At 50.4% G+C, this 25,220-nt stretch overlaps 3 protein-coding genes and 1 long non-coding RNA gene across 4 annotated transcripts; 1 reads left to right on the top strand and 3 right to left on the bottom strand.

Annotated features, from left to right (window-relative positions):
• Positions 1-3,495: 3,495 nt before the first annotated feature.
• LOC123346060 (zinc finger protein 585A-like) lies at positions 3,496-5,516 on the bottom strand (the record flags this gene model as incomplete). The annotated part of the gene is made up of 1 exon (XM_044983270.1): positions 3,496-5,516. A coding segment is annotated over one exon (1,302 nt), but the record flags the coding sequence as incomplete, so codon positions are not given.
• Positions 5,517-6,419: 903 nt separating this feature from the next.
• On the bottom strand, positions 6,420-7,536 carry LOC123347036 (zinc finger protein 585A-like; the record flags this gene model as incomplete). Its single annotated transcript, XM_044984462.1, has 1 exon — positions 6,420-7,536. A coding segment is annotated over exon 1 (1,029 nt), but the record flags the coding sequence as incomplete, so codon positions are not given.
• Positions 7,537-7,604: 68 nt separating this feature from the next.
• On the bottom strand, positions 7,605-8,710 carry LOC123347037. The gene is made up of 3 exons (XR_006573025.1): positions 8,655-8,710; positions 7,967-8,080; positions 7,605-7,633 (listed from the first exon to the last, which is right to left on the bottom strand). It is a non-coding gene; the product is annotated as an uncharacterized LOC123347037 (long non-coding RNA).
• A 9,578-nt stretch (positions 8,711-18,288) lies between these two features.
• On the top strand, positions 18,289-24,783 carry LOC123345000 (zinc finger MYM-type protein 1-like). The gene is made up of 2 exons (XM_044981501.1): positions 18,289-18,344; positions 21,895-24,783. Exon 2 carries the CDS (start codon positions 21,897-21,899, stop codon positions 24,594-24,596), a length of 2,700 nt encoding a protein of 899 aa, XP_044837436.1. The 5' UTR covers positions 18,289-18,344; positions 21,895-21,896; the 3' UTR covers positions 24,597-24,783.
• The last annotated feature ends 437 nt before the right edge of the window (positions 24,784-25,220 follow it).

Genomic DNA, 25,220 nt, shown 5'->3' with positions numbered 1-25,220 from the left:
CAGATCAAATCAGATACAATCCAGACCCCTTCTCGGGATGGTGGGATTGGCTCTCCTCATGGCTTCCTAACACTGGGTGGTTGCATCAGCTTGTCACCTTTGGGGGACTCACTGTACTATTACTCGTGCTGTTTTGCTGTGGCATTCAGTGTGTCCCTTCACTTGTTTCTCTCTTCATTAAGGGCTGTCCGGGGACCAACCCAGGGCCCCCTCGTAAGTATTAGTCATGTTAACAAAACAAAAAAGGGTGAGATGTAGGTACAAGTGCTGGCAAGCCACGCTGTCTCTGCATTGAACCATTCAATAGTACAAGTACAGCATGCACATTCTGTTATGCTAGTCACTCAAGACAATGGCCCGGTGAGGGGAACCAGCCTTAACCAATCAGAATGAAGTAAACAGGTGTATCAATCATATAGTAATAAGTAACCTGTGTGATGTCAATCATGTAATACTGAGTAACCAGTCTGTAAGAAAGAGAATAAAAGCAGCGGTCCGGGACTATCCTGAGACGCCTCACTGCAGCCTTGTCTCATCTCTGTTTCCCGATACAACAGTTTTATTTTTGAATGCAGGTATTTTTTACATAATTCTACATTTGAAAGTTCAACTTTTGTGATAAGGGGCTTGAACTACAGTACTTGTAATAGGTGAATTGAAATATACTATTTCTTTTGCGGGGTTTTTACAGTGCAAATATTTGTAATTAAAAAGTGAGCAATGTACACTTTGTATTCTGCATTGTAATTGAAATCAATATATTTGAAAATGCAAACATCCAAAAATATTCAGAGAAATGCTATTATATCATTGTTTAACAGTGCAAATAATCACATGATTAATCAGGATGAATTTTTTTTAATCACTTGAAATCCCTAGTTCCAATTGATTTCTCTGCTGAAATTATATGGTAAGAAAGAGAAAGGCAGCAGTTTTTCGGTAACAGTAGCTGTGACACTTTTTGTATTTTTCCAGACCAAAACAAAGACTGCTGAGAAAAGGAAATTGTTTCCCCCCCATTTGAATGTATCTTTCATTTTCACTGGGTCTGGGTTCTCTGCCAAATCTTTTCTTGGTTTTGGTTTTTTCCTAAGCATCTTCAGGGAAACAGGTAACCCTTTACAGGTAAAACAATTCAGAACAACAGCTAAGAAGGTCTTTATAGTTAACTGACTGGGCTGGCATACATAAAGGTTGCTACCTTTCCCCCTATATTCAGGACACCCCTTTGATGCCAGGAAGGTCCTGCTCCCAGAATCCTGTAGCAAATTCAGACATCTCAAGCTGTACCACATTCATGTTCACCACATTCATTAATAAGAAGCACAGCAATTTATAAACGTTTGTAGATAAATCTCTGCATTAAGCATCTTCGCATAACTTTCATATGGCTTTGTATTATGCCTCTATTTTCATACAGCCTTGTATCTGATCCTTATCTAGAAAACTTTGCATTGAGCCTTGGCATAATGGCAAAAAAAAAGTCTTTTTGCTAGGAGTAGAATAAGATCTCCTCCCCCCCCCCCCACACTTTGTAATCTATTGCCCCGTTGAATGAATGAGGTGTGAATGAGTAAAGGGTGGAAGGCAGCACCTCCAGACAGCTGCAACCCTTGGAGAGGGGATGGAAGCCAGACCCAAGAACAATAAAACTTGTCAAGTGGGCTCACTAAAGAAGGTCAGACATAATGACGGCCTTGAGGGTTAGAAGCAAGCTCCTTCTTTTGGGAACACCCTCTTTGAACAGCATTGGGACAACACCCAGAAGGAAGCAGCACAAAGGACCAACGGACAGAGATACAGATTTTGAATCTGGTACAGATTAGCATGAGAGGGAAGCTGCTATAAATGTGAGGTGTCTTGCAGAGGATCCTGGGTCTCGTCTTGTCAACATGGGAGCATCGATCTGGATCGGCAGGAAACCTTTGTTTGCAATCCCACCCCACTCTGGAAAAGTCCCAGCTTCAAGGTGGATAACAGGACCAGGTGACCATGTTATGCTTATAAAACGCACACGGGCTCTTTTTCAGGGGAAAAGACAACAGGCCACATTTATTGAAAATACAGCATGAAAACTGGCACATTCATTCACACATACACACACGGGTCCCACAGATGGTCTTATAGTCCCCACTCTGTCGTAGCTCGAGTCAATCTAATTAGCAGTTAGATTGAGCACGAGTGAGGAGCTGGGCTCTGTCAGTTGCGATCCGATGCACTGAGTCCTTGCAGGACTGAACCCAGAATTCCATGAAAAACACCCCATATTTATACTTGTAAATTCCCATTCAAGACTACTACAATTACTACCTTCTAGGGCTGTCGAATGATCAGAAAAAGTATTTGTGATTAACTGTGCTGTTAAAGAATAATAGAATACCATTTATTTCAATATTTTGGATGTTTTATACATTTTCAAATATACTGATTTCAGCTGCAACACAGAATACAAAGGATACAGTGAGCACTTTCTATTTTTTTATTACAAATACTTGCACCGTAAAAAATTAAAGAAATAGTATTTTTCAATTCACCTATTGTAAGTACTGTATTGCAATCTTTTTATCATGAAAGTTCAACTTACAAATGTAGAATTATGTACAAAAATGCCTGCATTCAAAAATAAAACAACGTAAAACTTTAGATCCTACTCCACTCAGTCCTACTTCTTGTACAGCCAATCACTCAGAAAAACAAGTTTGGTTACAATTTGCAGGAGATAATGCTGCCCGCTTCTTGTTTATAGTGTCAACCGGAAAGTGAGAGCAGGCATTCTCGTGGCACTACTGCAACTGGCGTCACAAGATATTTATGTGCCAGATGCGCTAAAGAGTCATGTGTCCCTTCCTGCTGGAACTACCATTCCAGAGGACATTCTTCCATGCTAATGATGGGTTCTAAGAGATAACGATCCAAAGCAGAGTGGACCGACTGAGTCAGATGCCACCAGCAGAAGGTTGATTTTCTTTCTTTGTGCTTCGAGTTCTGTAGCATCCGCATCGCAGTGTTGCTCTTTTAAGACTTCGAAAACATGCTCCACACCTCGTCCCTCTCAGATTTTGGAAGGTACTTCAGATTCTTAAACCTTTGGCCAAAAGCTGTAGCTATCTTTAGAAATCTCAGATTGTTACTTCCTTTGCGTTTTCTCAGATCAGCAGTGAAAGTGTCCTTAAAATTAACATGTGCTAGGTCATTATCCGTGACTTTTATAATAGGAAATATTTGGCAGAATGTGTGTAAAACAGAACAGGGGACATACAATTGTCCTCCAAGAAGTTCAATCACAAATTTATCTAATGAATTTTTTTTTTTAAAAGAGCACTGTCAGCATGGAAGCCTGTTCACTGGAATGGTGGCAAAAGCATGAAGAGACATAGGCATGTTTTGCATATCTTGCACATAAATATCTGCACTGCCAGCTAAACGTGCCATGAGAACACCTTCTCAGAATTTCAGGTGACATCATAAATTCGATACAGGCAGCATTATCTCCCGTAAATGTAAACAAACTTACTTGTCTTAGCGATTAGCAGAAAAAGAAGTAGCACTGAGTGGACTTCTAGGCTCTAAAGTTTTTAATTGCTTTATTTCTGGATTTTAATACACACCATTATTTTTTGAGTTAATTGCAATTAATCAACCACACTATTATCTTCTTCCAAGTTTTTAACAATACAAGTTCACATTCAAAGTTCTAGTCTATATAACTTGGAATGGCCCCGAACATCATTTACAAACTTTTCTAACATGTCTTTAAATGTTGAATCTAGGCCAAATAGCCTGCAAGGTTCTTAACTCTTTCTGGCCAGGTGTCACAGAAGTTTAGATTGTGTGTGAATTCTCCAACGTTTAATGACGTCTGATCACTGTCTGAAACTTTTGTCACAGTCCAGTACTTATGGAGTCTTGCTCTTGTGTGGATTCTTTGATGTAAAACAAGGACTGATCAGTTTCTGAAATGTTTCCCACAGTCTAAGCACTTATCGGGTCTCTCTCCAATGTGGATTGCTGGATGTTTAACAATGTTTGATTGTGTATAAAACTCTTTCCAAAGGCTAAGCAGTTACAGGGTGTCTCCCTGGGTGGATTCTCTGATGTAAAACAAGGGCTGACATCTATTTGAAATGTTTTTCCATAGTCTACACACTATGTGGGTTTTGTCTGATGTTTAGAACGGCCAATCTAATTCTGAAACTTTCCCAGAGTCCAAGCACTTATGGTCTTCCCCTTGTATGGATTGCCTGATGTTTAACAAGGGTTGAACTCTGCATGAATCTTTTCCCACAGTCTGAGCACTGATGGGGTCTCTCTCCTGTGTGGACTATTTTATGTCTAACAAGGGCTGACTTCGATACAAATTTTTTTCCACAGTCTAAGCACTTATGGGGTCTCTCTCCTGTGTGGATCTTCTGATGTGTTAAAAGGTTTGACCTCTGTATGAATCTTTTTCCGCAGTCTAAGCACTTATGGGATCTCTCTCCTGTGTGGATTGCCTGATGTTTTAAAAGGTTTGACCTCTGTATGAAACTTTTTCCGCAGTCTAAGCACTTATGGGATCTCTCTCCTGTGTGGATTGCCTGATGTTTTACAAGGTCTGACCTCTGTATGAAACTTTTTCCGCAGTCTAAGCACTTATGGGATCTCTCTCCTGTGTGGATTGCCTGATGTCTTACAAGGTCTGACCTCCGTATGAAACTTTTCCCACAGTCTAAGCACTTATGGGATCTCTCTCCTGTGTGGATCTTCTGATGTGTTAAAAGATTTGACCTGTGTATGAAACTTTTCCCACAGTCTAAGCACTTATGGTATCTCTCTCCTGTGTGGATCTTCTGATGTGCTAAAAGGTTTGACCTCTGTATGAAACTTTTCCCACAGTCTGAGCACTGATGGGGTCTCACTCCTGTGTGGACTATTTTATGTCTAACAAGGGCTGACTTCGATACAAAATTTTTTCCACAGTCTAAGCACTTATGGGGTCTCTCTCCTGTGTGGATCTTCTGATGTGTTAAAAGGTTTGACCTCTGTATGAAACTTTTTCCGCAGTCTAAGCACTTATGGGATCTCTCTCCTGTGTGGATTGCCTGATGTTTTAAAAGGTTTGACCTCTGTATGAAACTTTTTCCGCAGTCTAAGCACTTATGGGATCTCTCTCCTGTGTGGATTGCCTGATGTTTTACAAGGTCTGACCTCTGTATGAAACTTTTTCCGCAGTCTAAGCACTTATGGGATCTCTCTCCTGTGTGGATTGCCTGATGTCTTACAAGGTCTGACCTCCGTATGAAACTTTTCCCACAGTCTAAGCACTTATGGGATCTCTCTCCTGTGTGGATCTTCTGATGTGTTAAAAGATTTGACCTGTGTATGAAACTTTTCCCACAGTCTAAGCACTTATGGGATCTCTCTCCTGTGTGGATCTTCTGATGTGTTATAAGATTTGACCTGTGTATGAAACTTTTCCCACAGTCTAAGCACTTATGGGATCTCTCTCCTGTGTGAACTTCTTGATGTTTAACAAGGGCTGACTTCCATATAAATTTTTTTCCACAGTCTAAGCACTTATGGGATCTCTCTCCTGTGTGGATCTTCTGATGTGTTAAAAGATTTGACCTGTGTATGAAACTTTTCCCACAGTCTAAGCACTTATGGCATCTCTCTCCTGTGTGAACTTCTTGATGTTTAACAAGGGCTGACTTCCATATAAATTTTTTTCCACAGTCTAAGCACTTATGGGATCTCTCTCCTGTGTGACCTTCTTGATGTTTAACAAGGGCTGACTTCCATATAAAAATTTTTCCACAGTCTAAGCACTTATGGGATCTCTTACCTGTGTGGATCTTCTGATGTGTTATAAGATTTGACCTGTGTTTGAAACTTTTCCCACAGTCTAAGCACTTATGGGATCTCTCTCCTGTGTGGATTGCCTGATGTCTTACAAGGTCTGACCTGTGTATAAAACTTTTCCCACAGTCTAAGCACTTATGGGATCTCTCTCCTGTGTGGACTGCTTGGTGTTTAACAAGCGCTGAGTTCCATCCAAATTTTTTTCCACAGTCTAAGCACTTATGGGGTCTCTCTCCTGTGTGGATTGCCTGATGTTTTAAAAGGTTTGACCTCTGTATGAAACTTTTCCCACAGTCTAAGCACTTATGGAATCTCTCTCCTTTGTGGACTTCTTGATGTTTAACAAGGGCTGACTTCCATATAAAAAATTTTCCACAGTCTAAGCACTTATGGGATCTCTCTCCTGTGTGGATCTTCTGATGTGTTATAAGATTTGACCTGTGTATGAAACTTTTCCCACAGTCTAAGTACTTTTGGGATCTCTCTCCTGTGTGAACTTCTTGATGTTTAACAAGGGCTGACTTCCATATAAATTTTTTTCCACAGTCTAAGCACTTATGGGATCTCTCTCCTGTGTGGATCTTCTGATGTGTTAAAAGATTTGACCTGTGTATGAAACTTTTTCCGCAGTCTAAGCACTTATGGGATCTCTCTCCTGTGTGGATTGCCTGATGTCTTACAAGGTCTGACCACCTTATGAAACTTTTCCCACAGTCTAGGCACTTATGGGGTCTCTCTCCTGTGTGGTTTGCCTGATGTTTTAAAAGGTTTGACCTCTGTATGAAACTTTTTCCACAGTCTAAGCACTTATGGGATCTCTCTCCTGTGTGGATTGCCTGATGTCTTACAAAGTCTATCCTCTGTATGAAACTTTTCCCACAGTCTAAGCACTTATGGGATCTCTCTCCTGTGTGGATCTTCTGATGTGTTAAAAGATTTGACCTGTGTATGAAACTTTTTCCGCAGTCTAAGCACTTATGGGATCTCTCTCCTGTGTGGATTGCCTGATGTCTTACAAGGTCTGACCGCCTTATGAAACTTTTCCCACAGTCTAAGCACTTATGGGGTCTCTCTCCTGTGTGGATTGCCTGATGTTTTAAAAGGTTTGACCTCTGTATGAAACTTTTTCCACAGTCTAAGCACTTATGGGATCTCTCTCCTGTGTGGATTGCCTGATGTCTTACAAAGTCTATCCTCTGTATGAAACTTTTCCCACAGTCTAAGCACTTATGGGATCTCTCTCCTGTGTGGATCTTCTGATGTGTTATAAGATTTGACCTCTGTATGAAACTTTTCCCACAGTCTAAGCACTTATGGGATCTCTCACCTGTGTGGATCTTCTGATGTGTAGTCAGTGCTGACTTCCAATTCAAAGAGTTCCTGCCCTTAAGGCATTGATAAGGTTTCTGTCCCGTGTGGCTTCTTTCATGGTCCAAGCATTGAAATGATTTCTCTCCAGTATGAATTGTCTGAGGTGAAACAAACTGTGGTCCCAGAACGAATCCTTTTCCATAACCAAGGCATTCATGGTGTTTGTCTTCCCTAGGGGTTGTCTGCTGGGCTGTGGGATCCCTGTATCCTTCCCCACAGATAATAAATTCATCCATTTGCTCCCTTGAGTAGTTTCTCAGCAGCCTCTCTGACCTCTGCCAATTTCCCCAGGCTTCTCCCTGTTCCAACCACTGGGAAAAATTCCCTGCAGCGCTTCCCACAAAGGTGTCCTGTGGTTCTCCGTGCCCAGGAACTTTCTGTTGTTGATTCCCCTCCTTTTTCTCACTCACTGGCTCGTTACCTGCTGGGAGAGAGACAATCCCGACAGGAGTCATTGTGCCCAGGAGAAAGGAAGAGGAATAGCACCGAGGGAAAACCCAACATTCTAAAGCTGCACAGATGGAGCAACTGGATTCTACCTCCACATCCCACCCAAAAATTCACAGAGAAGGAACGTTGGGAAGGAAACAGCAGCAGGTAACAGGACACGTGGTAAACGACGTCAGTAATATCTGCTGACTGCAACCCTGCCCTGGGTGAGATGAGGAAGAACGGAGGGCACTTACTGATACCATATTTTTGGGATTCTCAACTTTTTCCTCCATTCCCCAGATGGTTTGAGTTCAGTCCTCACCTGTGTGGGCACCTCTTGAGATCTCTCTTTCCTCGCAGGCCTGGAGATCGGGCACCCACGGCTCTTCCCCTCGTTCCAGCTGGGTGATTAGGTCAGGTTTGGGAAAGGGGAATCCTGTGGAGATGGTGAAATCAGAGCAGATCAGGGTGTGTGGAGGATTGAGAGAGCGTCTGTCACAAAGGACATTCCGTGGGTGGAACCTGTCCCTGTGCTGTGCTGGGGGAACATGGAATCCAAGAGGACGGGAATATGGTCACTGAGCCCCTTTGGGGGAGGCAGATGTCTGGGGGAGGTGAGGGGAATTGTGACACCCTAACTCTGGAGTTAAACTCCTGCCTATTTCTAAACCAGCGGAGCCCAGAGCCCACCGCATGGCTGGAGCTGTTCCCAAGGAGGGAGGTGAACAGGGATTCTGTGTGTGAATGAGAACCAACACAGACAGGAGAATACACCACTTCCCTGATTGGAAAGCTAGGGGGGTGAGGTGGGGATGGTTTTGTATATCCCTTTGGTTTTGACACCCTGGTCTCATTTCGAGAGTGTACGGAGATGCAAGTCTCTCTCACACGGCAGCTGTGCATTACAGAGCCCACTCCCCTCCAATCTAACTGAGCAGGGAAGAACCTGACCAGTGTCAGACACGCAGACCCCACGGTTTCTAATAACCAAGGGGCCGGGAATCCCTTACCCAGCGAGGTCACCGTCTCGTAGTTCTCCTGCATGACGTCCCTGTAGAGGGCTCTCTGAGCGGGGTCCAGCAGAGCTCCCTGCCCCTGGGTGAAATACACAGCCACCTCCTCGAAGGTCACCGGCATCTGAAACAACAAGAGTCCCCAGCTCAGCACCTGCTGCCCCAGCCGCAATCCCACTAGTCATGGGGGAGGAGGGCCAGAAAAGCAGAATCCCACCCCCACCCTGCTCAGAGCAGCCGGGAGGCTTCAGGGGGTGGGAGAAGGTGAGAGCTCCCTGTCCCCCCAGCACACGGAGCAGGGCAGGGTCTTCTCATTTCCCACACGCCTGCCAGCCACAGGCTGATACGGGAAGCAGAGCTCTGAGCCGGGGACAGGAATCCCGACAACTCCCCCCCCCCCCATCGTATTTCACAGAAGCCTCTGGCCAGTGGGGGTGTTTCCTGCGTCAGAAAGTGCCCCCCCCCACCTTCAGTGAGCCTGTTCATAAAACCAGGCCCAGTTTGATCATGTTCCAGCAGGTTTATCAGACCCCGTCCCCTCCTTTCCTCACCTTGTGTGTTTCTCGCCCCTCCCCCTCTACAACAAATCCTCCCCATCCCCCTACAGCTCCCTGCAAATCCCCTACCTGAGTTGTCTCCATCACAGCCATTTCCCTTCTCTGTCCCCTGGAAGACGGGACGATCTGGAGCGAAACGTGGACGCGATTCCTCAGCCTGTCGGGTTGAGAGGGGTGATGGGGGAGGTTACAGAAGGGGTTTCAGTCCATGTCACAGCCCCTCTTCCTACAGACAGACGCTCTGGGATCTGCCACGCTGGGAAAACCCTCAGTCAGTTTATTACAACACAGACCCGGCCCCTCCCCCCAGCACTCAGGGCTGGCTCCAGACCCCAGCGTGCCAAGCACGTGCTTGGAGTGGCATGCTGCGGGGGGCGCTCTGCCTGTCGCCGGGAGGGCGGCAGGCTGCTCCGGTGGACCTCCCGCAGGCATGCCTGCTGATGCTCCAATGGAGCCGCGGGACCAGCGGACCCTCTGCAGGCACGTCTGCAGGAGGTCCACCGGAGCTGCAGGACCAGCGACCGCCAGAGCGCCCCCCGTGGAGTGCCGCCGTGCTTGGGGCGGCGAAATTTCTAGTGCCGCTCCTGCCAGCAGTGAACCCCCTGCGACACCAATAGGTCCCTCCAAGGGGCCCTTTGTGCAGAGTCATTTCCCTGCCCGGCTCCAGCCCTTTCCCCAGGTCTCTCCATCACCTGCAGGCTCAGGGGCAGGTGTGGTTAGAGGGGATTTTCCCCAGACGGACTTTGCTGAGAGCTCCTGATTTCTGTGCTAACAAGCTCTGTTCTACGCTGTGTTCCCAGCGACCAATAAACCTTCTGTTTTCCAGGCTGGCTGAGAGTCACAGCTGAGTGCGGAGGTGGGGTGCAGGGCCCCTGTGGGGAGCGGGTCAGGCTTCTCCTTAGGCTGCCCCCCGAGGTTCTGCCTGGGGCCGTGTGCCTCTCCTGGGCTCCGGAGCCGGGCAGGCTGGGGCTACATGCTGAGCAGGTGGGGGAGGGGATATTGGGGGTACTCAGGGGCCTGGGTCCTGCCCCTACAGTGGGGGGGAGGGGCTTGCCTCCCCCAGCCCTAGGTTCACCCCCCACCAGCTGTTCCCCGTTCTTATCCCCGGCTCCTAGTCCCAGGCAGGGGGGTGAAACAATCTGTACAGTGCGGGGCGCTGAGAGCCACTGAACCAGACTGTAAACCTGGATAGGCTGGAAACCCCTTCAAGCCGGGGCGGGGGCGGTGGCACGGCCCCACCAGCCCAGAGCCAGCGCCTGTGCTGCCCGCCCCCCGCCCTGATTGTGCCCCTGGGCCCCGCTCCTTCCCCGGCCCCCAGCTGGGCCCCCCCACCCTGCATTCAGTTTGGCTGCCCACCTTCGCCCCCCCCGCCGCTCCAGATCTCCCTGCAGCCTCCGTCCGCACCAGCGCGGCCAGGGGCAGGGAAACAAAACAGCGGATGGGGGGGGTGGGGGATGGAGGGTAACGTGATCCCGCCCCCGCTCTGCACCCACCGGGTCTGGCGGCAGCTTTCCCGGGCCCAGGGCAGCGAATGGGGGGCGGGGGGGGTCTCTCCTACCTTCCTCCAAGCGGCTGCGAGTCACTTCCTGCTGCCGGGACTGACCCCAGCGATCGCTCCCGCCAGAGCCGCCTCCCGGCCGCTCCTGGGTCCTAGCGGGAAACCCACCGATTGCGCTTCTCCCTTGGGTCCGGCTCCTGTTCCGCTCCCAGGCTCTCAGGACAGAAGGGAGGGACCCTCTTCCATCTCCCTGTCCACTCAGGACACGGGCTAGAGCGTCCCCACTCCGGGCACTTCCTCCGCTCTCGGCGCTTCCCTGACCATTGTCTATACCCCAGAACAAATGCAATTTACTAAACAGCAGCTAATAAAAGAAATCAGGAAACAATGGGGAAGGCGAAAGGAAAACACTTCACCCCACTCTGCGGGCCTGGGGGAAGCACAAACAGCGTCTGTGGGATGCCCGGGCAGTTCACAGTCTGTCCCTCCCCCATCCCAGGCCTCCTGCCCAGGCCCTGGCTCTGCTGCAGGGATGCTGCGGGTCAGACACATGCTCTGGCGGTGGCCACACGCCCTCAGGCTCTAGGTGACAGGACCCTTCTTCCCAGTGTCCCTGGAAAGGTGCAAATCCAGAGGGCAGATAAAAAGCCCCCATACTTGGTAATCTCTGTAACTGATTGGGGGGGTGGGGGGCAGACTCGTGATCTTTGAGCGCTTCTGGCTGCTGACCTAGTTCTGTCCCTGCCCCCCCGAGGGTTCCACGGGGTGCAGGCCATGGACTGGGGCACCCCCGGGCGGGGGGCGAATGCCAGTAGGATGTGGATGACTTCATAAGGTTCCATCTCCAGCCTCCGCCCCCTTACCCCTGGCTGCATCCCTGCAGGATGGGGAGGCACAGAGAGGGATGGGGGAGCACTGCGCCCCTACTCTAAAAATCATTCCACTGGGCCCAGAGCAATTCCAGCCTCTCCCCGTGTGCTTTGCTGGGCTAAACCAGTCATGGTGGCAGCCAGGATGCTGGGCAGATGCCCATGTTGTGAACCCCTTAATGTCTAACCAGGAAAATTTTAATAGTTGAAACAGTTACTTTTTACATCCTATTTACATCCCTAGTCTGGACACAGGGCCGGCTCCAGACCCCAGCGCGCCAAGCGCACGCTTGGGGCGGCGTCCCATGGGAGGGCGGCAGGTGGTTCCGGCGGCCCTCCCACAGACGTGCCTGCGGAGGGTCCGCTGGTCCCGCGGCTTCGGTGGAGCATCCGCAGGCACGTCTGCAGGAGGTCCACCGGAGCCGCGGGACCGGCGACCGACAGAGCGCCCCCCGTGGCGTGCCGCCGTGCCTGGGGCGGCACAATTCCTAGAGCCGCCCCTGTCTGGACACCTGCCTTGTAGCTTCTGAGCCCTTAGGCGGAAACCTCCACCGACCTCCAAAGCTTCCCTGACTATTTGCCGTAAAAAATTCCACTCTGGCTGCTGCGTGAGGCAGCCCCTCACCCTCTCCTGCCCCATGGGTGGGGAGCTGCCATTGTATCTCTCCTTCTCCTTCTCCCTGACCCCCACTCTCCCTCCCTCCCCCTACCAGTCTGCTCTTGCTCTCACAGCCTCCCCTCTCCATGACCCCCTTTCCTCCGCAGTGACCCCCCCACACTCAGAATTTCCCTCTATTGCAGCCCTGTTCCCATCAGGCCCCTAAGTCTTCCCTGATTCCCCTGCATCGCCGCATCCCCCCTTTAGCCATTCCCTGCCTCCTGCATCTGCCCCAGACCCACCCCTCATCCTCCTCAATCCCACCTTATCTACACCCCCTTCCCCTCTTCAGCCCTCTCTCAGCTCCCCTCCTCTTCCTCCGTCCCCCACCACTCCCCAGGTGTGGCTGTCCCAGCCCCCAGCGCAGCGCGGGTTGGCTTCCCCCTGCTCTGCACCCAGTGGGAGCAGGCAGGTGTCATACAGGACACTTCCCTGTAGGAATGTGCTGCCTATACCAGTTACTGATCTGTAACGGATTTGGAAGAAACTGCTATTCTAAAAACCTGCTCCCTGATGTATAGGGCGACCAGACAGCAAATGTGAAAAATCGGGACAGAGGGTGGGGGGTAATAGGAGCCTATATAAGAAAAAGATCCAAAAATCAGGACTGTCCCTATAAAATCAGGACATCTGGTCACCCTACTGATGTAGCAAATGACCACAGAGAGCAGTTTGTCCCCTGCACTCTTTTCTTGTCCCTTTCACTCGTGGCAGGACTAAGTATTATCTTGACCATTCCTGGCAGGTGTTTGTCAGCTACATGAGCCCCCAACCAGTCATTTTTTGCCCCCTGCTCAGACCTTGGCTGCCCCCTCCTCCGATTTGCCCCCTTTGCCCCTTTTTAACCCATGTAAAAAGCACTCCGGACAATCCTATGCTTAGTAAGGGCAGGGTGAAGGGCAGTGGCTTCAGCAGATGTTACTGAGCATGCTCAGTTAACCATAGTAGCACATTCCTACGGGGAGCAGTTTTCTGTACTGCACCTGCCAGAGAGTTGATTAATCCACCCCAATGGCAGCCACGTCTGTGGGAGAAGCTCAAAAAATAAATAAATGCCAATTGACTCTCCTTCGGCAGGAGGCAGGCAAATGCCAGCCAGAGGGGATTTGCCTGGCAGATAATGATTCCAACTCTCCGGGCCCAGATGCCATTGCCACAAATGGTGTCCGGTCCAGGAGAGTTGGGAACCCTACTGGCAGATGAAAAATTTTCCCCAGAGACCCTAGAAGAGTCTGAAAAGCTGAAGAATGATCAGCTCTGGTCTGAGCATGGGCAGCAGGTAAAACAGGCCAGAGGAAGTGATACCAGACACCTCTGTGTTCTTGGGGAACCAAGCTGCAGTATCCAGCCTGACTCATGAAAGAGACACCCCCCCCCCCCCCGCCAGCCTCTGCTTAAACCAAAAACCCATTAGAGGGGAAAAAAACTTGCAGAGAGCAGTGACGGGTGTTGGGAAACACACCTAGACCCCTCCTGACAAGGGTGACAAGATTAAGACATCTCCATCAGCATACAGAATGGAGAGCAGAGACAACTCCCCTAGCCTCATCTGCATGAAAGATGGGACAGGAAGACATCTCAATTTACATACAGAATGGAGAACAGAGAACCACACTGAACTCTGGGACCAGAAAAAGCAGGGAAGCACTGCATCATGGGAATCTCTGCTCCAGATGCTAATGAACCTATGTCTGCACACACCCAGCTCAGCAGTTATCAGACCAATTCTAGCAATGAATCCTTAACTGATATCCAAATAGTGAAGCCGCCTAGTTGCATTGTGAGCTCCCTGGAAGAAAACACCACCCATAGCCAAGAGTGATCAGCTCCTATTGTCTAGCCTAAAGAAAACCCTTGAGTCATCAGCTTACCTATGAACAAATCTCCTCTTCTCCCTTCAACCATTGTATTTTCTCTACAAAAATTCCTACTCACCCTCTAGTCAGAGTTCTGATGCTTAGATCCAAACTCTGCATCAGTTCTACTGGGACTCCATCTTCTCCTGGCTGATCGTGCTGGGGACTCTGCCTGTCTCCTGCCCACAGGACTCTCAGCTACCACCATCACCTGGGAACCCCGACCAGTTCAAGCCTCATGGAGTGGGTGATATTCCCTCCCCCTTCTCTCTCTCTGTTTTCTTTTCTACCTTAGGTATTAACCTTTAATAATGTAGGTTATGTCGGTTTAACTCTCCTTGTGTAGTTATCACTATTATTCAATAAATAACTTTTATGGTTAGGCTGGTTGCTTCTCTCTCTCTTGTTGTTTTTAGCTTCCCCCATTCACTCTGCAGCAACACTTCTCTTACCTAAGCTAAAGCTCCCTGCAGCACCCAGAATACTGTGGGGTTTGCTTATCAAGCACGTTACTGCCCGTACAATTGTGATGTGAGAGTGGGGATAGGGACGTGCTGAATCTGGGACCCATAAGGGTAACAGCTTGAAAGTGCTGCTTGACCCAGTCCATGGAGCCCAGGGGCAGATAAGGAGAGTCAGCTTGGAAGTGCTGCTTCCTCCAGCCCGGTGAGTCCAGGGACATATAAGGGGTCAGCTTGACAGTGCTGATTGACCCGGTCCGCTCAGACTTCCTGTTAATGTATGTGTGGGGGTGGAGGTGTTCATCCGGTTCGGGGGCTGGAGAAACCCAGCCCTAGGGAGCCGAGGTCCTGCAGGGGAGCTCCATTGGGAGGGGACTTGCAGAAGGGAGAAGTAAGGCTCCATATGAAAACACACGTGACACAAGCAGCACATTGATAGAATTACAGAATCCCCTTCCCCAGAAAAGTAACCCGAATACATGAGCGCACCCCAAAGTAATGGGCAAATCTGGTAACAGAAGGGAGGTTAAGCAATGGTGGTTGAAGCATGAAGGGACATAGGAATCTTTAACGCATCTGGCATGTAAATATCTTGCGACTCCGGCTGCACCAGTGTCATAAGATTGCCTCTTCTCACTTGCAGCATTACCTCCTGCAAATGGAAACTAACTTGTTTGTTTGTCTAAGCCAGGGGTGGGCAAACTTTTTGGCCCGAGGGCCACATGGGGGTTGAGAAACTGTATGGAGGTCCAGACAGGGAAGGCTGTGCCTCCCCAAACAGCCTGGCCCCCACCCCCTCACTTCCCGACCCCTGACTGCCCCCTTCAGAACATCCGACCCATCCAACCCCCCCTGCTCCTTGTCCCCTGACTGCCCTTACCCCTATCCACACCCCTGCCCCCTGACAGGCCCCCCGGGACTCCCACACCTATCCAGCTGCTCCCTGTCCCCTGACTGCCCTCACCCGTATCCACCGCCCCCCCGCTCCTAATGGCCCCCCAGACCCCACCCCCTATCCACCCGCCCTGCTCCACCTCCCCTGACTGCGCCATCCAACTGCCTCCTGCTCCCTGTCCCCTGACTGCCCTCACCCGTATCCACTGCCCCCCCCGCTCCTAATGGCCCCCCAGACCCCACCCCCTATCCACCCGCCCTGCTCCACCTCCCCTGACTGCGCCATCCAACTGCCTCCTGCTCCCTGACTGCCCCCGGGACCTCCTGCCCCTTACCCAACTCCTCCCTGGCTCCCCACCCCCTTACCATGGCGCTCAGAGCGGCAGGAGCTCATAGCTCCACCGGAGGCAGCTACGTCGCTCAACGCTGCCCGGCAGGAGCGGAGGTCCAGCGCACTGGCGGAGTGATGTGCTGAGGCTGCAGGGGAGGGAGAACAGCAGAGGGGGGGCCAGGGGCTAGTCTCCACAGCCCGGAGCTCAGGGGCTGGGCAGGACTGTTCCACAAGCCAGATGTGGCCATAGTTTGCCCACCTCTGGTCTAAGAAATTGGCTGAACAAGAAGTAGCACTGAGTGGACTTCTAGGCTCTAAAACTGTACATTGTTTTATTTTGAATGCAGCTATTTTTTTCATAATTCTACATTTGTAAGTTATGCTTTCCTGATAAAGAGATTGTACTACAATACTTGTATGAGGTGAACTGAAAAATACTGCTTTTTTGGGGGGAGAGGGGGTGTTACCATGCAAATACTTGTAATAAAAAATAAAGTGAGCATTATACACTTTGTATTCTGTGTTGTAACTGAAATCAATATATTTGAAAATGTGACAACATCCAAAACTATGTAGAGAAATGCCAGTCTATCATTGTTTAACAGTGCAAATAATCATGTGATTAATCAGGATTAATTTTTTTTCATCACTTGAAATCCCTAATTCCAATTGATTTCTTTGATACAATTATATGGTAAGAAAGAGAAAGGCAGCAATTTTTCAGGACTAGTGGCTGTGACACTTTTCTATTTTTCTGTCGGATTTTGGAAGCGAGTCATTTTTAAGTGAGCCAAGGAGGCAAGACAGATCAGACTCCTGAGAGGGGTGCAGGGGTGGGGAAAGGCTGAGAGCCACTGGCATATAGGACCAGTAGAGGGAGCCCACTGGAGAACAGACAATCAGGGGGGAACTTCAGCGGTTTTCTGGACTATAACTGGGGGACAAGAACTGCACCCGTGACACTTCAGGCAGTGGCATAGCCAGGTGGAGGGAACAGGGGGAGCAATAAAAAAAAAGGTGCCATCCACTGCGGCGCTTTTACTCACCCGGCGGCGCTGCGGGTCTTCGGCGGCAGGCACTTCACTCACTGTGGGTGTCTTCAGTGGCACTGAAGGTCCCGCCGCCGAAGTGCCACCGAACACCCGGAGCCCCGCCGGGTGAGTAAGATAAAAGTGCCGTGGCGGACGGGTCCTTTTTTTCCTCCACTCCCCCGGGGGAGTACAAAGGCGCCAAGAAATTGACAAGGGGCCACTTGTGCTCTGGGAGGGGGGCAGTCGGGACACAGACGGGGTAAGGGGCCCAGAGCTGGACATGGAAGCTGATGAAGTCATCCCTGTCGTACTGGAATTCCCCCCTACCACCACCCAGGGGTGCCCCAGTCCATGGCCTGCACCCCGTGGAACCCTGGGAGAGGGCAGGGACAGAACTAGGTCAGCAGCCAGAAGTGCTCAAAGATCACGAGTCTGCCCTCCCCCCCCCCCCAATCAGTTACAGAGATTACCAATTTCGGGGGCTTTTTATTTGACCTCTGGATTTGCACCATCCCAGGGACACTGGGAAGAAGGGTCCTGTCACCTAGAGCCTGAGGGCGTGTGGCCACCGCCAGAGCATGTGTCTGACCCGCAGCATCCCTGCAGCACAGCCAGGGCCTGGGCAGGAGGCCTGGGACGGGGGAGGGACAGACTGTGACCTGCCCGGGCATCCCACAGATGCTGTTTGTGCTTCCCCCAGGCCTGCAGAGTGGGGCGAAGTGTTTTCCTTTCGCCTTCCCCATTGTTTCCTGATTTCTTTTATTAGCTGCTGTTTAGTAAATTGCATTTGTTCTGGGGTATAGACAATGGTCAGGGAAGCGCCCAGAGCGGAGGAAGTACCCGGAGTGGGGACGCTCTAGCCCGTGTCCTGAGTGGTCACAACCAGGGAGGGGGACGAGCCCCAGAGGAAGCCTGGGCCCAGCCTTGTCGGGGATAAAAGGACTTTGCCACACAGCAGAGTGGAAGGGGAGCCCTCGGGGTCAGGCAGGCTCTGGGTGAAGGGAGCGAGGACTCAGATCCTTCTGCTATTCGATTCCTCCCGGGGGGTGTTAAGTTCCCCCCAATAGCGGGGCCATTTCCCCGCTTACCTCTGCGCATCTTTACTGGTTTCTCCTAAAGTTCATTAAGTATTTTAGAAAAATGTGTCACCCATTCCCCCCGCTGGATGGAAGAGGGTCCCTCCCTCCTGTCCTGAGAGCCTGGGAGCGGAACAGGAGCCGGACAAAGGGAGAAGCGCAGATCGATGGGTTGATCGCTAGGACCCAGGAGCAGCCGGGAGGCGGCGCTGGGCTCAGGCCCGGCAGCAGGAAGCGACTCGCAGCCGCTGCGGTGACTCTGGCTCCCAGGCTCCTGGCGAGATCCCCGAGCCCCGGGGGGCGGCTGGTGCTGGGAGCCCGGAGCCCTGGCTGCAGCCGGGAGAGGGGAATCTCCAGCAGGGCCCTTCCCGCTGCTCCCCCCCCAGGAGCCTCTCCCAGGGCAGAGCCCCCGGCCCGGCCCGGCCCCTGCCCCGGGGGGCCCCGCTCGGAGGGAAGGTGAGAGAGACCCGCCCCCCCCCGGCACCCCCGGGCTGCAGGGGGAGGTTTGGCCCCAGGCTGCTCCCAGCGGAGCTGGCTGCGATTCCCGCCCGGGGCCCGGGAAAGCTGCCGCTGTCTCCCCTCGCCATCCGCTGCTTTGTTTCTCCGCCCCTGGCCGCGCTGGTGCAGTCGGAGGCTGCAGCTCACAGAGATCTGAGCGGGGCAGATTTGGGGGGTGGGGGGCGGAAGGTGGTCAAGGGCCAAACTGAACGCAGGGTGGGGGGGGCAAGCTGTGGGCGGGGAAGGAGCGGGGCCCAGGGGCACAATCGGGCTGGGGGTGCAGCACAGGCGCTGGCTCTAGGCTGGTGGGGCCCTGCCCCCCCCTCCCCCCCCCCCGCTTGAAGGGGTTTTCAACCTATCCAGGGTTTACAATTTGGTTCAATGGCTTTCAGCGCCCCCCACTGTACAGATTGTTTCAGCCCCCCTGCCTGGCCTAGGAGCCGGGGATAAGAAAGGGGTACAGCCATTGGGGTGTGAATCTAGCGCTGGCTGAGGCAGGCCCCCCAGTGTAGGGGCAGGACTCCAGCCCCTGAGCACCCCCACTATCCCCCCATCTGTTGTGCTCGTGGCCCCAGCCTCCCTGGCCCCAGAGCCCAGGGAGAGCACATGGCTCCAGCCTGAGCCCCGGGGAAGTCTAAGGAGAAGCCTGACACGCTCCCCACATGGGCCCTGCACCCACCTCCGCACTCAGCTGTGACTCTCAGCCGGCCTGGAAAACAGAAGGTTTATTGGTCGCTGGGAACACAGCGTAGATCAGAGCTTGTTAGCACAGAAATCAGGAGCTCCCAGCAAAGTCCATCTGGGGGGGAATCCAGAGTCCTGAGCCCTGGACTCTCCCCGCTGAGTCCCAAACCAGGAGACTGACCCGCTTCCAACCCCCTTCCTCAGTGATGCCCAGCTGTCCCGCCTCCCTGCTTTCTGTCTTTCCCAGGATAACAGGTCACCTGGCCTCCCCCACTCTTTGTTCTGCATCACCTTGCAGAGGACCTGCTCCTGCCACTGCTTGTCAGGATACAGAATTTTGACCATTCTCTATGCCAGGGGTGGGCAAAGTTTTTGGCCTGAGGGCCACATCGGGGTTCAAAATTGTATGGAGGGCCGGGTAGGGAAAGTTGTGCTTCCCCAAACAGCCTGGCCCTGACGCCATCCGACCCCTTCCCACTTCCCGCCCCCTGACTGCCCCTCTCAGGATCCCTGACCCATCCAACCCCACCTGCTCCTTGTCCCCTGACCGACCTCTCCACAGACCCCCCTGCCCCTAACCTCCACCTCCCAGACCCCACCTACTATCCACCCCCCCGCTCCCTGTCCCCTGACTGCCCCTAACCCCATCCACACCCCCGCTCCCTGAGAGAGCCTCGGGATTCCCTGTTCCCCATCCTCTGATCACCACCCCAGAACCTCCGCCCCATCCAACCGCCTGGCTCCTGTCCCCTGACTGCCCCCTGGGACTCCCTGCCCCTTACCCAACTGCCTGGCTCTGGCCCCAGCCCCCTTATTACGCCGCTCAGAGCAGTGACTGGAGCCAGACTCGCTGCCGTGCAGCCCTGCCCCCCAGAGCGCTGCCCGTCTGGCAGCGTGGCTGCGGAGGGCAAGCAGGGGCTGCAGTTTTCCCACCCCTCCTCTATACCCAGGCAGCCACTCTGCAGTCACACCTGCCCTCTAGAGGTCTCTGCAATGATCACACACCCGTATCCCACCAGTTCAATACTTGAGTAACACATGAGGAAACTGAGGCACACACAGTATTCAGAGAAAACATTAAGAACATTCCCGCTTCATCCCACCCCCCTGAGACCAGCCCAGGGGCACATTCTCCAGTGGCTGGAACCACTCTAACCAGACCAGCTCCTGAGCCTGGGGAAAGGGCTGGAGCCGGGCAGGGAAATGACTCTGCACAAAGGGCCCCTTTCAGGGACCAGCTGGGGAGTTTGGCCTACAAGGGGCGGGGCTCCCTGTGTCGGTGAGTCCCAGAGCTGCTGCCTGCAGTGTCAGTGGCTGAGCTGCCTGATGAGAGCCCAGGCCCATGGCAATGGGGTAGTCGCCCGTTCTTCCAGGGCGAGGGAAGAAGATAAAAAGGGGAGCGGAGAGACTGGAAGGGCAGCAGGAGCAGGGAGTGGGGAGGGAGGTTCCCAGCTCCCAGCCCTGCCCGGCTCCATTCCCTGCACCCCCGGGGCACTCAGCTCTCCTGGGAACAAGGGGAGGAGCTGAGGGAGGAAAAGCCAGTTGCTGACTCTGCTGAGCACCACAGGACTGAGGGAGCCGGGGCAGAGCTAGAGGGGTTACAATACACCGTGGGGCAGTGCCCTAAAGTGACTCCTTTGATTCTGCTCTTTTTCCAGCGTTTGGCTCAGAGACGCTGTTCTGGGGAAGTTTAGAAGGGACTTGGTGGGGTTAGTGCTAATGGGGGAGGAGGAGGCTGGCCCAGTAGCATAGCCGGGAGGGAGCAGGGGGAGCGGCTGCTCCCACTGAGCACATTCTCCAAAAGTGGCGCCTTACGCGCCGACTCCGTGGGTGCTCCGAGTCTGGAGCACCCACAGGGAAAAATTGGTGGGTGCTGAGCACCCACCGGCAGCTCCCTGGTCCTCACCCCGCCCCCCGGGCCAGCTCACCTCTGCCTCCCCTCTGAGCACGCTGCCGTGTTCTGCTTTTCCCCCTGGCTCCCCAGCGCTTGCGCTGCAAAACAGCTGATTTGTGCGGCAAGCTGGGGAGGGAGGGAGGAGGGGAAATGCCACGTGCTGGGGAAGAGGCGGGGCCAGGGCGGGTATTTGGGAAGGGATCCAATAGGGGCAGGGAGGGGCGGAGTCAGGGCAGAGCCGGGCTGGATGGAGGGCGCAAGCTCCCACTGGCACCAAGGAAAGTTGGTGCCTGTGGCTGAGCAACAAAATAACAGAGGGGGGAAAAAGCACCAACAAAAGAACGCTGACGGAAGAGCGCATTCCGATACAGGTACCTCCAAATAATTTTTGAACGGTGTCATTGTCTTCTGGACAAGCGTCCATCACATAATCAAATGCGGTAGAAACGTCGTCTGTACACTTGTGACACTTACCACTGCAGCATTAGTCAGTCTTGTAACACGTGAATCCCTTGCGAGAACCAAGAGGCCCACATTTTTTTTTTTACTTTTTGTCTTCGCCCTTTTGTCAGCGCTTTTTTCATCGGTTGACGTGTGCACTCACTCACCCAGGCACCCGCACAAGCGTGCGTACTCATAAGAATTGTTCCCTGTGATGTAAACAAATGCTGAACTCTTTGCATTATTTCAAATAGTTCAATCTGTTTGATTACTTCTTAGTGTGCGGATTGTTTTCGCTTCTCCTTTAGTTTTGAATAAAGTGGCGCCTTTTCAACAAATCATTTAACACTTTGCTGACCAAATTCGACGGGCATCAAATTCATAGAGCTGTGTAATTGACCTGGCTGCCGTATGGAGAGTTTGTTTTTAAAATGTGATTTATTTATGAATCGTATATTGTTCATATTTATTTTATTTGTTTCTGATAAGGGATGGAGAAGCGCACTAAGAAGAAGCAACTGTCTGGGTGGGACAGAAAGAAGATGAAGGAAGATGCAAATCGAGTAAAAGAATCGTCAAAATATGTGAGGTTGGAGACCTACTTTTCATTCGACAGGCCCACGACGTCTTTTGCACCAGAGGTGGAACATTTTGAAGACTTGCTACCTACCTTCAGCCAAGGAGCTGGAGATGGTGCCGTGGCCGTTGCGGCTTCACCAGAGATAAAACCCTCTGAAGACCTGCTAGTACCTACCTTCAACCTAGGAGCTGATTACAGCATCCAGGCTGCTGCGGCTGAACAGGTAGTGGAAGTGGAGTCCTCAGAAGACCTGATTACTTCAGCAGGCTATTATGCAGAGGACAAGAATGACACAGTAAGACTCCATGCTATCGTTGACACACACAGGGAATACCCAACAGATCCACACTTGTTTTGTGACACATCTGTAACACCTGATCTAGTACGTGCTCTGCTTGAGTTAGGCCCTTGTCAGCCAGGACTTAAAGATAATTTTGACAATTTTCCAAAAGATGAAGCTGGACGTCATTTCAGTGCAACTTGGTACAAACAAAAACAACTAAAAAGTGCTTGTACAATTGACCGGCACTGGCTCGTTTACTCACCAAGAGCAAACATTATGATTTGTTTTGCTTGTTGGCTTTTTGCAAATCGGTCAAATACTTGGAGTGATCCAAAAACTGGTTGCAAGAATTTTGCTACAGGTACACACAAAATTGAAAAACATGAAAGAAGTGAAAGTCACAAAAAAGCAGAGAAAGAACTTTTCCTTACCAAATTCCGTTTGTTCAATGATAGAACAATCTCGGCTGGTCTAACGGCAGAAAGGAAAGAGATAGAAAACAATAGGATGATTTTACGACGTATTATAGATGCAGTTCTCTTTTTGGGAATTCAGGGATTGGCATTCTGTGGTCATGGCAAGTATCGAGGTTTAGGTTCCCCAAGTACAAATGAAGGCAATTTTTTGGCACTTATTAAGCTGTTGGCTAAAAGTGATACATTACTGGAACAACATTTATTACGGAGTGATCGAAATGCAACATATCTCAGTCCTGACATACAAAATGATCTGATACAGTCCTTATCAGCCGAGCTTCTCTCAAAGATAGTAGCTGAAATCAAAGTTGCTAAGTACTTTGCCATAATTGTTGACTCTACTATTGATATCAGCAGAACTGATCAATTTTCTTTATCCTTACGATATGTAACAGTAAATGGTGATGCAGTGGAACGATTTATACAGTTCAGCGAATTACCTGGAGCAAGTGCTGAAGATTTTTTCAACGTTCTTCTTTCAGCAATCAAAAACTTGGGGCTGTCAATAAGTATGTGTTACGGTCAGTCTTACGATGGAGCAAGCACCATGTCGGGTGAAATATCAAGTCTCCAAACTAGGATACGGGAAATTGCTCCAAATGCACTCTTTATGCACTGCTGTGCACATGATTTTAATTTAATTCTGATTGATGCATTAAGCTCCAGTATTCAAACTCGGTTGTTTTTTGGCACTCTAGAACGTCTGTTTACTTTTTTTTCTGGCAGTTTACCTCATCTTTCAATACTAAAGGAAGAACAACGCAATCTTATTGAATCTTTCGCATTAACTCTAAAGAAACTTTGTGATACCAGATGGGCGTCTAGAAAGTCAGCAGTAGAGGCAGTCTTGAAAAATTTACCAGCACTAGTAATTGCCCTGCAAACAATTGTGGATGGTGAGATAAAAACCTGTACTCCTAAACAGCTCAGTGAGGCAAAGGGTATTCTGGCAACACTCGATACTTACGAATTCTTAGTTCTTCTTATATTCTGGAGTAAAGTGCTAGAGAAGGCTTTTCGTTTATCCATCTATTTACAGAAAAATAGTCTAGATCTGGTAACAGCTTCTCATTTGATTCAGATTTTTGAAAATAATATGAAAAACATTCGAAGTGAATTTGAATCTGAATTCAAACAAATTGAGAATGAAGCAACCGAGTTGGCTCGAAAATGTGATATTACTACGGACTATAAGCAGCACAGAATAGGTAAGAGAAAAAGATTCCATGAGGAAATTGCAGAGGGTGAAGAAGGAATATTTGATGCCCGGGCGAAATTCATAGTTGAAGCCTACTTGGTGTCCTTAGATTCTGTTATAAATAGCACGAGTAAAAGATTCGAGCATTTTAAAAATGTGGCTGCCAAATTTAGTGGTTTAGATCCAAAGCATTTTGACAACGCAGATAATGTGAACAAATTAGAATTTTTGGCAGACATGTACTCAGTTGTGATCGAAAGTCAAACTGCAATTGTGGAAGAGTTTCTTTCCTTTAAAGACATGTACAAAGAGATAATGAGCACTAGCGGTAGGGTAAAGTCAAGTGTCGACGAGAAACTCACCATCAACAGTGTCCTGAAATTCATGATCGCCAATGATATGTGTTCCATTTATCCTAACCTTTCGAGATTGTACCACATTTTTCTGACGTTGCCAATAAGTAGCGCAGTTGCGGAACGACCCTTCAGCCGACTCAAACTTATAAAGTCCTACCTGCGCTCTACAATGGGTGAAGATAGATTGTCTGGGTTAGCTTTGCTCTCCATTGAAAGACAATTAGCTACTGAAGTAGATTATAATAAAGTAATAGATAACTTTGCTATAATGAAGCTTAGACAAAAGAGGCTGTTGTAGTTGCTTCATAGATTGTCATATTGTTTTGATCTTATCTTTGAAATAGAAAATAAGGAAATAACACGTGTTTTTATGATGTTTTGATATACAATATAAATAGATGTCATACTGTAAAACTTTTTATAATTTAAATGCAAAATAACACACGTACTTGGAAAACAATATGATTCTTGTGTTTTGATGTTAAGTACAAAAGAAATATGTATAACAAATTTTAAAGTATGTAATTAGTAACTTGATATGTCGGGTGGTGCCTTTTTTTATGTGTTCGCTCCCCCTGATGTTAGAACCTGGCTATGCCACTGGTCCCGACTCCTCCCCTCCCAGAGCCATGGTTCTGCTCCCGGCCTCAGCGGGGTGGGGGGCATAGATGGGGATAAGGCAGGGCACTGCACCCCTCCCCTAAAAGTGTTCCACTTGGCCCAGAGCAATCCCAGCCTCCCCCACACTGCTTTGCTGGGCTAAACCAGTCATGGCGGCAGCCGGGATGCTGGGCAGATGCCCATGTTGTGAATTCCTTAACATGTTACCAGGACAGTTTTAATAGTTGAAACGGTTACTTTTCACATGCTATTTTCATCCCTAGTCTGGACACCTGCCTTGAGCTTCTGAGCCCTTAGGCAG

This window comes from Mauremys mutica, chromosome 12 (genome assembly GCF_020497125.1).
Source record: "Mauremys mutica isolate MM-2020 ecotype Southern chromosome 12, ASM2049712v1, whole genome shotgun sequence".
Lineage (NCBI taxonomy): Eukaryota > Metazoa > Chordata > Testudines > Geoemydidae > Mauremys > Mauremys mutica.
Note: the sequence above shows the minus strand (reverse complement) of the source record. Positions and strands in the feature narration are given on the sequence as shown.

Coding starts and splice junctions, on each gene's coding strand:
- LOC123345000 (XM_044981501.1), top strand. CDS start 21,897: ATGGAGAAGCGCACTAAGAAGAAGCAACTGTCTGGGTGGGACAGAAAG.